At 35.1% G+C, this 12,044-nt stretch overlaps 1 protein-coding gene and 1 long non-coding RNA gene across 2 annotated transcripts; both read right to left on the reverse strand.

The window, feature by feature from the left end:
* Positions 1 to 1,587: 1,587 nt before the first annotated feature.
* LOC116142935 (serine carboxypeptidase-like 18) lies at positions 1,588 to 4,803 on the reverse strand. Its single transcript, XM_031428352.1, has 14 exons — positions 4,665 to 4,803; positions 4,441 to 4,577; positions 3,766 to 3,842; positions 3,550 to 3,672; positions 3,327 to 3,429; positions 3,190 to 3,227; positions 2,980 to 3,081; positions 2,755 to 2,847; positions 2,499 to 2,651; positions 2,348 to 2,419; positions 2,134 to 2,216; positions 1,919 to 2,032; positions 1,766 to 1,820; positions 1,588 to 1,671 (listed from the first exon to the last, which is right to left on the reverse strand). Exons 1-14 carry the CDS (start codon positions 4,799 to 4,801, stop codon positions 1,588 to 1,590), a joined length of 1,371 nt encoding a protein of 456 aa, XP_031284212.1. The 5' UTR covers positions 4,802 to 4,803.
* Positions 4,804 to 8,207: 3,404 nt separating this feature from the next.
* Positions 8,208 to 9,727, reverse strand: LOC116142869. Its single transcript, XR_004130055.1, has 3 exons — positions 9,583 to 9,727; positions 8,349 to 8,475; positions 8,208 to 8,250 (listed from the first exon to the last, which is right to left on the reverse strand). It is a non-coding gene; the product is annotated as an uncharacterized LOC116142869 (long non-coding RNA).
* Between the last annotated feature and the right edge of the window lie 2,317 nt (positions 9,728 to 12,044).

The raw sequence follows: 12,044 nt of genomic DNA on the forward strand, positions 1-12,044 counted from the left end.
AAAAATCCATGAAGGAAAGCCAATGTACTTGCATGGAGGGAAAACAATTCAAATGGAGTCAATTAGGAGCACATGGATTTTTTCAATGAGGAGAAAAAGCTATGACAAGTATGACATTTGTGCGGCTCAAGACGTTCCATTCTGGGCAAACACAAGGTTGTCTTTCTTGGCCTACTCATTGTCTCTTTCCATTTGTATCAATGTTGTCATAAGTTATCTTTTCATTGTAATTTGAATTTGACTTTGTATTTCTCTCTCCAATGTGGCATCCCATGTAACCTTATATAGAGGGGTCTTCTCCTTCGTTGTAATACAAGTTGATATTGAATTGTTGGAATGAAAATGTGAGAGCTCTAGTGAGAGTTGTTTACTCTTATCCTTATCCAAATTCAGCCAAGATTTGGTGGTGGTTCTTCCTTGACCGGTGGCTTCGCCTTTACATCTTGGAGATATTGGCTTATTAGTGATATCCATAACTGGTAACTTAGCTTTTACGCTGTGGAGTTCATTGAAATTTATCTTTAATGTGTAAGTTGTTATTTGTTGTGTCTATTTGCCGTTGGTTGGTGGCGTAGCCTTTAAGTCGTGGATTGTTAGGTTTTTATCATTTGTATTATCTTGTGTTAATTGTGTTGTTGGTGATCTTCCAAAGCTGGTGGTGTATCATTTACGCTTGAAAATCATAGATATCCACCTTAATTTATCTTGTGTTGTATAACTACAGAAACATAGGCTATGTTTGGTACACTTTTTTTAATAGGATTTCTAAAATCCTATTCTAAATAAATTTTAGGATAGGATTCTGAGAATGTGTTTAATACATTATTGGAAAACATTTTCTGAAAATATTTAGATTATTTTTTAACCCCTTATATTTGTTAATTTAGTTAAACACTTCCACAATAAAAGTTCATAAATTAACAAAAACACCCTCACCCGCCCAATCGACTACCGGTAGCTGGCCACCACCGTTGGACGGTGACCATCAATCATCGGAATGGCACATGACCGGCTAGATCTGGCTAGTCGTACATCAATCTTGCTTCTTCTGGCCAGATCCACTCTAGATCTAGTGGAAAAAGGCCAGATTTCTGGCCATCGTTAATGGCCAGAATTTGGCTATCAACGACGGCCAAGATATTGTCGTCTTCAACAACGTCGTCAATAGCTAGATAGATTTGGCTATTAACAACCAGATCTCTGGCTATAGATCTGGCCGTTTTCAACTAGATTCATGGTGAATCTTACTGAAAAAGGCATGATCAGCATACGATCGGCTAGATCCAGTCAAGCGTGCGTCATTCTAACATCGGCTATCATCAGTGGCAGCGACGCTGATAGTGTCTGCTAGCAAGTGATAGTGGCTTGGGAATGGGGGGGTGTTGGGGGTATAGAATATTATTGGAGTTTGAATAGAATAGTCATTATTAAAACAAACACATTTTTCACTAGATTGGATAGGATATTAGAATAGAATAGAGTATGAAAAATGTACCTAACGCAACCATAATGTTCTGCAAAACAATAATAAATACAAAAAGTCTTTCTGCAGAGTACGATCATTAATCTTGAAATAAAAGAGGCTAACTAAAGTGGATAAAAGTGGATCCACCTCTCAAACATCTCATAACATTCTCTACCTTTCCACTCAGTAGGAGAGTGACCAGCTCCCTGTACAAAATTTACTCATAATATTAGCTTCAATAATTTACTTAAAACTTTTTCTCACAAATTGAAGAAACTAAAGATCGTTCTTAATTCTTACCTTTAAAGTGGCATAAGTCAGTCGATATCCATAATTTGAATACTTCATTGTGTACCTAAATTGAAGAAGCATGGAACGTAGTATCATATTGAATCAAATTAAAGAAAGTTGAAAAGATTAGATTGTAAGAAGTTTGCAAACTTATAAACTTACCCTGAAACTTGACCACTAACATACCACGGTCGCCAATCTTCATCCAAAGTTATATTGAGTATAGTTAACCAATATTCGGTTGATATATGTGGAACAACCAGATCATGATCAGGACTGCACAAAATAACAAATTATATTATTATGCAGGAATTCGAGGTATGAGAAGAAGCTAGATATATTGTCATAATGAATCTGTAAAGCTCCAATAAGGTTACCCATAAAGTAAAACTTGGATGCCTGTTTTTGTAAGATTTTTGTGATAGTCAAAATTATTCCCAATATCAATATCATAGGTAGTCTTCAAGGTAAGGTTGCACCTACGCCACTCTTGAATTGTTTCCTGCTTCCAAATAAAATACTATTTTTAATGTCATATATAAAAATAATTAAAATCTCAATCTCTCACTATTCTTGAATATATGTTAATACCTCTCGGACATGCAGAGTACTTTGAACAGCTTTATCGTTTGCCCATATAGTCAAGAGTAGATAAGCAAAATTCTGCAAATTAACATAAGTTATTTAGAAATTAACAATTACATCAACAAGAACAGCTCTAAATCTTGATGATAAAGATTACCTTGCACCAATAGTCATTTGCTCCAGGTGGAAGGCGATAATGTTTTGAATTTTCCTTCAAAAATCTTCTCTTCCTTCTATCGTTATCTGATTTTGGTTTTATTGTAGCACACTTGGGAGCCAACACCATTTCTGTATTTATTTGTTCCAGTAACTACAATATTCAAATTAACGCTTTCTTAATATATAACATTTTACATCACAGTGAAGCAGTTGAGTTTAAGAAAGAAGAAAATGTGATCACACATCAATCGTACATTATCCATTATTTCCAAATACTCTTCGCAATCCGCACTGATGGTAGTGGTACCCTTATCAACGTAAGAGCCGTTGCAATAGTGTTTGGCTGACTGTGAAAAGCAATTAATTAAACATTGAATTTTATGTTTAATTAGATTTAGTGATCGAAATATAAAGTGTAATTAATATTATTGACCTAAAAAACAAAAAATTTATTTAGTTATAGAAATGCAATGACTCACTTCGTAAATAGCTTTAGATATAAGTCCCAGCTGATGAGCTTGTGGTATTTCATCATTGTCTTCGAGTTCAAAATCTGAATGTGGTGATCCACTTATGTATCCCTGATTAATTAATTCATAGAAAGTAATTAGAAATTACGGTTACTTAAAATTCATAATTAGCATAATGAACCAAAAGGGCCGAATTAGTATAAGTGTATATATCCTTACTAGTATACTTATTGATGGCTCAACTCCGGCTTTATTATCTGCAATGCCATGTGTATGTAATTGACACGTTAGATAAAGTAATAACAAAAATATACATGCCCTAATACTGATTAACAAAATTGGCTTCAATTAATTACCTTCCAATAGTTTTTGAACGACAATTGGAGCAATGATACTAGAATAAGAATCAGTAGCAAGAACAACTCGGTTTGGGATGTATTGAGGATGCTCATTCAACCACTGTTTCCAATTAAAAATTAAAATAAATTAATGCACAATATAATTAAGATCTATGAGAGTTTGTGCCAACATAAAATTCTGTTAAGTTAAAGCAGAATTTTATATTAAATTTTCACTCACAGTTCTCATAAAGTTATAAGTTTGATTTGCAAACTTCGAGTCTGAGAGAACGTAACTTGCGGCAGTTGATGCATAAGAATAACCAGAGCCAACAGGTGAATCTACAAAAATTATACTGGCAGTCTGCAAAATTAAATAAATTTATCACCATTATACAATCATAAAACATGATTTTTTAATGAAATTAATGCCACATATAGCTTAAAATTTTGGCACCTTTGTCCATGTGTAGGGATACAGATGTAACGATGGCAAGCCACCAGTGTAGTCAGTTTGATTAAACTGTAGTGGACCTACATAAAATATATATATATTAGACATCAAAGTTAAGGCAGATCTATAATTTTGAATATAAGCATTTATTAATATATTCCTATACCACTGTCCAACAAAACGACATCGTGACATGATGATAATGATAAAAATAGTATCACACTCATCTTAGTTATCTAGCCAAATTTGACCATACCTACCTAATATATTTATGAGTAATGCTATGTGCACTAACCAATGTGTACTAATCTAAGTACTAACATTGGAAATTTGAAATTTTTTTTTGGAGGGAATTTCAAATTTCCAATGTTAGTACTTGGATTAGTACTCATTGGTTAGTGCACATAGTTTTATTCTATATTTATTTCAGGAAATAGTAATTTATTGATATATTCCAATAAGGTTTATTTCGTACACCACTTTACAAGATTGTTTAATTGAATATATCCCCCTTGAATTATTAAAAAAATGAAAAATCCCACTGTCTCAATAGGGTTTTAATAATTATAAGGGGATTTTTAATAATTTTTGAGAACTTTGAGTGTAATTCAAGGGGTTGTAAAAATAAACCCATTCCCATATTTGAATGTACAAAAGAGAGGAGGACAAATGAGATACCAGTTTGGAAGAAAAAACCATTTAAAGCGGAACAACCAGGGCCTCCAACTACGTAAAATAGAACAGGATCTACTTCAGGATTTCCTTGCGACTCCACAAACAAGTAGAAGAGCTCTGAATCCCCCACGCTCACATATCTGAGTTTTCAAAAATCCTCTTAAAAATTAACTTCCTTCACTTTACACAAATGTGAAAAAGTGACCAAATTAAATTTCACGACTTACCCAGTTTCAAGTTTGAAAGGAAGAGAACCTGCGTATCCCGGCAATGTCCTCACAATTTGCCCACAATCTGCATTTCTCAGAAAAAGAAAAACAAACGACAAAACCAAACTTGAGAATTTGGTATGATTTGAAGGCATGATATAACGAGGAGCTAATTTTATCTCGAAGTGAAATAATGAATTCTCCGTTAGAAAAGTGAGTGTATATTTATACATGTACGAAAATTTCAATTTCAGTGTGCGTGTGTGAGTCGGAAATTAGAAGATGAATTTCCTATCTTCCATTCATATTAAAATCTGGTAAGGAATATTGGATAACTGTCAACGTTGCTAATCTTATCTCAGCGTGAAGTAGTGAATTCTCCGTTGGTAAAGTGAGTTTATATTTATACATGTACGAAAATTTCAATTTCAGTGTGCGTATGTGAGTCGGAAATTAGAAGATGAATTTCCTAACTTCCATTCATATTAAAATCTGGTAAGGAATATTAGATAACTGTCAAGTCAACGTTGCTGTCAATTGTGAACTTAACCAACAGTTTTAACAACGCACGAGAAAAATAAGGATTTCTATATCACAATAATTAAATGCCTCCCACCGGAAGTTTGCCTTAAAGACCATTTGGTATCCAAAAAGTTTCAAAACGATAATTACTCATTTACAGTTAAAATGTGTTAATAAAATTCGTTACCTAACATGGCAGTAACTGTAAGGACGAAAATACCCTCTCCTCTTTGAAATCTTATTCAGTCAGAATCACACTTGTCTAGGTCCAATTCTAGCAGGTAGGCCCGTGGGGTGCGTGCGCATAAATCGTGCACAAGTAGGGGATTGCATGTGAGGAGCTGGTTGTGGCGAAAAAGCATACAGGTGGTTGCCGGAATTGTGCATTGCAATGCACACGCAGAAAGGAAGCTGCGGTGAGCAAGGAGATGGCTGGGTTGGCTAGGGACTTTTCACGAACAGTTGTGAATGGTTGGATTTTCCGAAATCACAAAAACACTTCAATCAATCTCTTACAGAAACCCCAAACTTCAATTTCATCAAACAACAATCCTCAACAACCAATTAAAAAAAATGCAACAAACCCTAGGTTGAGCGGTGGACAACAAATGATGGGTTGCTAGGGTCGGGAAGGTTAGGGGTTTTGTAGGAGGGAAGCTGGTGAGCCAAAGGGTGGTGGTGGTTGGGGTTGTCAACACCGTGATCGGTCGAAAAAAAGGCTGGAATCGTGCGAGTCAACCATGCGCGGCGGTCGGCGCTTGGGGGTGGAATCGCTCGGGAAAGAGAAGGGTTTTGTTAAGGGGATTGTGAGGAGTCTGTTGGTGGTGGTGGGGGAACTTAACGGGGTCGGATTCAGGCCGATTTGGCCTAAATACGAAGGGCGGGTTGTGGGGGACGGTTGTTTGTGTGTTGCGGGGAGGTGGTTAGGGTGGCTTTTCCGGTCAATTCCAATGAAGAATCCGGTAAGAATAGTAGCAAACGGCCGGCGGCAGTGTTAGTAGTGGTGATGAAGATGGGAGTAGAGTTTATATATATATAAACTTAATGGACAAATGTTAAGGGAAGTGGGTAATTGTCATTTTAAAAACCTTTTGGGTATGAAATGTCGTTGAGGCAAACTTGGGGTAGGAGAATGGCTTTTGGCCTAATTAAATAAGGGTTATTGTATTTACATTTCAAAAGACCTTCAGACATTCCCGAGATTGAGAAGACACATAATGTAAAATTACTGGACTTGGCCGGGAGCTGCCATTTTTAAATTTTTAGAGGCAGAACGACATGCACTTATCCATAGTTTTTGTAAAGATAATTTGATACCTGAAAAGCTTAGAAATGATAAACAGTGATAAACAGTCACTTTCCGTTAGATTCTGTGAAAGATTTTCATTTGCTAAAGGATAATAGTGTGGAAAAGACTGAAATGCCCTTGAAATTTTTTATTTTCAATTCGCCCTCTCTTTTTGGTCTCTCTTTTCTTCCGTATCTTTATTTTCCCCTCTCTTATTCTCTCTTGGATTTTGCCAGAATTCAAATGGCAAAGGGATAAATTTTATTGATTATATTTACTCTAATTAAAATTAAATTTCCTAAAACCTCTTTCACAAGATCTCTTTCTTGTAAAATCATGTACACAACCACTTCACAGTCCAGTCCAATCTCCCCCATCCTCCACCGTTGCAAACTTCTCAGAACCACCGACAAACACATCTTCATAACCTTGAAGAATTTCTTCAGAAGCGAATATCACCATCCTTTGGCAACCAATAATTCCCTCTTTCACCTAGCAAACCCACCCACCGCATTCACCTTGCTCCCATCCCAACAAACCCACCTCACCCTTTCCTCATGTCCAGCAACCTATCAACCCGCCCAACAACCCCAAAAAGACATCATCCGCACAAGAGGAAGATAAAGAGATGAAAACAGAGATAGTGATGAAGATAAAAAGGAATATCAAGTGCTTTAGGTAGCCCCATCACTAGTAGATAAAGACCCAGACGCGGGAAAGGCAAAGGGAAGCAGCAGCTCCGGTTTTTGCATGGGCGTAGAGAGATTCTGGGGCTGCAAAAGTCCGTTGAGACAGTTGGGCTTTGAGCTTTCTTGCTTTGTCCGCTTTTGATCCTTGGACATCTTCATAGTTTTGATTTGACTTTCTTTATGCCGGATTGGACATACCTATAAACTTGGTTTGATTTATTGGTTTGGAACTATTATATATGCATGAATTCCATGGTTTTCTTTTTCCTTTTACACTCTTGCTTAGGAGTTATTTGCTTACACCCGGTAGGACATGGTTAATCTGCTCTTTCATCTTGAATGGGACAAATTGTGAATCTACTCCTGGCTTATGAGGAAAAAAGGGCTTTTTGATATTGTTTTGCCGTTCATAGTTTATACTCATGCAGGCCAAAAGTAAATAGTTTTTTCTCATGTTCAGGAGACTGTCCCTAATTTATACTCATAGTGGGTAGTAAAAAGAAAGTTAATCCTCATATTCAGGAGGTTGATGGTGAATAAGGTACATCTCATTTAATGAAGTTTTGGTCCTTGGGGCTTTAAACTGCACTCCGGTGGGCAAAGTTTACTTGGGGATGTTGAATATGAGAAAGCCGTTAGGCTGGACCAATAGGGAGAGAAGAGAGGGCGAAGGAGCAGCATATGATAATAGATAATATAGGTAAGGTCGGTGGGTAGGAGTTACCAAGTGAGTAGTCCAAAGTAAACAGATTAGAGTACGAACCAAAGGCCCCTCGGTTAGTTTTTCTATAAAGCCTATGCACTGAAATAGGGGATCCCTCCTTCTCTCTAGGAGACACGGCCCAAAAAAGAAAGGAAAGGTCCCTCCAATAAGTCTATTGGAATTGGCTCTGTATCAATGGAATCTCATCATCTATACATAACGAATTGGTGTGGTATATTCATATCATAACATATGANGAATAATATGAGCACCGTACTGTAAGTTAACTCAACGACAAAGTTAGACTCTTCTGGGCCAAACCCAAGAAAGGCATTGGTGAATTTCTCATCTGGTATGTCTCTTTGCCTCAACAGCTTCATCCCTAAGCATTCAGTATAGAACCTGATAACAAAAGAATTAGAGCAACAAGAGAACATCCTAGCATCCAAAATTATTGACCATACCCAAATATCAATCCTATAAATGTTTTAAAGGCTTACTTGATGGTGCGATCAAGATCACCAACACGATACACAACATGAAGCATGCGTCGCTTATCTTTCTTTGGCCACTCCAACAGCTCAGCGTTAGAGGCAGCAGCCTCAGCCATTTTGAAATGAAATTATTCTGCTTCCATTGACAACATTTGTTAGATGTAAACCACGAATTTATAACCACAATATTTTCTGCACTGGAATATCTAGTTAATACAAAAGCACTCATTTCCGATGAATACCAAAGGATGAAACAACTCTAAAACTTAGAATAGATGAATTAGAAACATAGCTATAAAACAGCAAACCTAGAATATCCAACAAAGTGACTCGTCTCTATTATGCAAAAAAAAAAAATAATAATAATAATAAACTGTGAAGCACTGTTTTTCAGATTTATTTTATTTTCCACTTTCCAAAACGTGACATCATTTTTTACTTATGCATAAAATTATGAAATTTCTTAATTATTACTTTAAAAAAATAACAAGATTATCAAATTTTTGCTAGAAATTATGCTTTTGAACGCAATTAATATTTTCTTACCGCTAAAACTTGAAACTGCAATCTTTTGCTTCAGAAAAAGTTCTCAGTTTAACAGTAACCAAACACTAATATGTTCTTTTAAAAAAAATTACTATATAAACAAATGCGTTCTGAATTTCGATCCACCAACGTATAAATTCTGAACAGAATCAAATCAAACACGTAAAGATTTTAAACATAATGACAATAGCTTCAATTCACAAGGAAAATAGTCAACCTAAACAGAGTAATACAACGATTCACAGCTAAACATCATTTCTCATAATATCAACTCGGTCGAGTTTCAGCCACCTAAAACTCCGCAAATTAAACGCAAATCTTATCACTTCAAACATCATGACAAAAATTTTCTCTTTGCAAAAAAAAAATATATATATATATGAACAAATAATTTCCGATCCATCAAGATATAAAACTAGAATAAAATCAAATCAAACACGCAAAAAAATTCAAAAATGACGACAATAACTTCAAATTCACAAGGCAGTTAGTCAAGCTAAACAGATTAACACAGTGATACACATCTATACACACATCATTTCTCATAATATCAACTCGACCGAGCGTCAGTTACCCAAAATTAAACGACAACCGCAAAAAACGCAAAACAAGACTCTGATTAGAGACGTACAGAACACAATCAAACGATCGCATCAAGAACACTAAAGATCAAAAAAGACGCCAGAGAGCTTACCGGAGAGAGCGAGATTTTGAAGTTCAGTGAAGTCTGAAGAGTGTGATGAAATGCTCGAGAACGATCTGTAACAATAGTGTAAATTTATATTATCTTTTGCGGAGAGTTTGTTTAGAGTGGTTGTCTATTACTAATGGGTTGAATGATTGAAGGAAGATCGACGGTAGAGATTTGTCTATGATTTTGTGAACGGCTCTTGATCGAGGGGATGAAGCCGATAATTTGAGCGGCAGTTGACCTGTTCATGAGTCAGCCTACTAACATACGATAAAATTACATCCACGTTGGCAGTATTATATTTGGCCATGTGTTTTTAAGATTTCTTTTAGGATACGACGTAGTATTGATCTTCTGTCACACAATTATGGAAATAAATCTAGACAATTCAATGTCCAATATTTGACATGATACAAGGAACCAAATATGCAAAACAATGAATCACAGCAAATCTTGCCCAAAAATCCATTTTAACATAAAAGATATATTGTCTATATTAGTATCTCCCTCAATTTATGCAAATCATATCAACATTGGTTATACATTTACGTTTACAATAATACTAGTTTTACAAACATTTCCCACTAACACCTATCACTAACCTATGTGACAGTTCGCAATTGGTTTGGTCAGACGAGACCAATTGTTAGGTAGACGGGACTCATGCGAGTTGATCAATCACGAACTGATACATTGCATTTGTAAGAGAAAATTAGTGAAAAGTGTTTGTCAGTGTAGTACTCTTACATTTAAGTACATCAACGTATAATTAATGTGACACTAATACATCATCAATCATATCATTTAGAATATATACAACATTATGATCATTTTATCCCTTCAAATTCACACTAAGTTGTTTAAATCGCTGTTTTGAAACCCGGACCAGGAACCGACAGTCGACTAACATACGTTAAAATTACCTCCATGTTGGCATTATCATATTTAGCCATGTGTTTCACAAGCTTGTAACTAATAAATTATAGATACGACGTAGTATTGATCTTCTAATAATAGTGATTGAGTGAGTGAAAATAGCCTATTAACATGCATGATTTTATAGTTATAAACGTTACAGGGAATATATAAAATAACCAGGGTATCTGGATAAGTCACAAATGAGATAGATAACCTTAAGATGATTCGAACTCAAGAAGTCAATGAATAAAACAAATTCTTTTGACCGTCAAGCCAACCCGTATAAGACACGTAAAAATCTAAGAGGGAGACAGTGAAGCTCTCAGTTTTGCGGACAGATTGATTGCTGGTGCTTGGAGTTAATGATGAAAACATGGCAACTTTGAATCATTTTACTACCCCTTTTTATTTGGAGGTGGTGGACGGCATGAGGAATTGCTTTCAACTTTATTATAAGCAAAGCATACTATTCATTATATTTCCTTTTCATGATCCTTTTTCGTCCACGTTTAAACAACTTTAGTGTATATGGTTAGTTTGTGAATTTGAAGTTCAAAGAGGTGATTGTAATGTTTTATATATAAAGTTGAAATCCTGATCGTATATTATAAATTACGTGATTGATAATATATTAATATCACGTTAATTACTCCCTCTATTTTATAATAATAATCGTTTTAGGTTTATGCATAATTTTTAATAAAGTAATTTTGTTTCTCCTACTTTATCTTTTATTGACTCCTCCCTCTGAAAGTGCAGGTGAGAAATTTTTTGTTTTCCCACTATCTAAAAGTGTGAAAGTGTACTACTCTTCCATCTATTTCTTCTATGTTTTTTAGTTACTCACCATCGCTGAAATATCATAAAATAATAAAATAAGTGAAGACAGAGAATAGGTTGTTTACAACTAAGTTTGGCACAAGAAGAATCCTTCTTAGACTTGGTTCAGGACATGTGAAGAGTTAAATGGCGTTTGAAAGAGAAAGAGAGAGGAGATGTGAAGAGTAAAATGGCGTCTAAAAGAGAAAGAAAGAGAGCAGATGTGAAGAGTTTAATGGCGTTTGAGAGAGAATGAGAGAGAGGAGACAAGAGACCGGAGATAGAGAAAGAGAGAGAGGAGATGAGGGTTAGAGAAAAAGTGGAAGAGATGAGACAATGACCATTCATCGAGAAAAAGAGAGAGGGTTAAGTAACTTTTTGGTCGAAGACCATTTATTTTGGAAAAAAATTATAAGCTTAAAATGACTATTAATCTGAAACAGAGAGAGTACATATTTAATGTTTAAAATCCATTAGATATGACTTGGTGTTAGTGATATAAGGCAATTTTTTTTTTTTTTTTTTTTTTTTTTTTTTTTTTTGGTGAAATAATAATGTCACAATGTAAAATGATAAACCAAATCAGTATTTATGTTACGAACATCCCGATTTTCTTAAAATCCATACCTTAATTCTACTAATAATCATGCATATATGGTGAACTTGGATGTTCAAGATTTTTGTCATTTTTTAATCTGTTAAACTTGATTAAATGGGCCGAATCTAAC

The sequence above is a fragment of the Pistacia vera genome, unplaced genomic scaffold (assembly GCF_008641045.1).
Source record: "Pistacia vera cultivar Batoury unplaced genomic scaffold, PisVer_v2 Contig421, whole genome shotgun sequence".
NCBI classification, from domain to species: Eukaryota; Viridiplantae; Streptophyta; class Magnoliopsida; order Sapindales; family Anacardiaceae; genus Pistacia; species Pistacia vera.

Coding starts and splice junctions, on each gene's coding strand:
- LOC116142935 (XM_031428352.1), bottom strand. CDS start 4,801: ATGCCTTCAAATCATACCAAATTCTCAAGTTTGGTTTTGTCGTTTGTT. Junction 2,217..2,347: donor GTACTCTGCATGTCCGAGAG/GTATTAACATAT, acceptor CTTACCTTGAAG/ACTACCTATGATATTGATAT. Junction 2,033..2,133: donor ATCCAAGTTTTACTTTATGG/GTAACCTTATTG, acceptor TATTTTGTGCAG/TCCTGATCATGATCTGGTTG.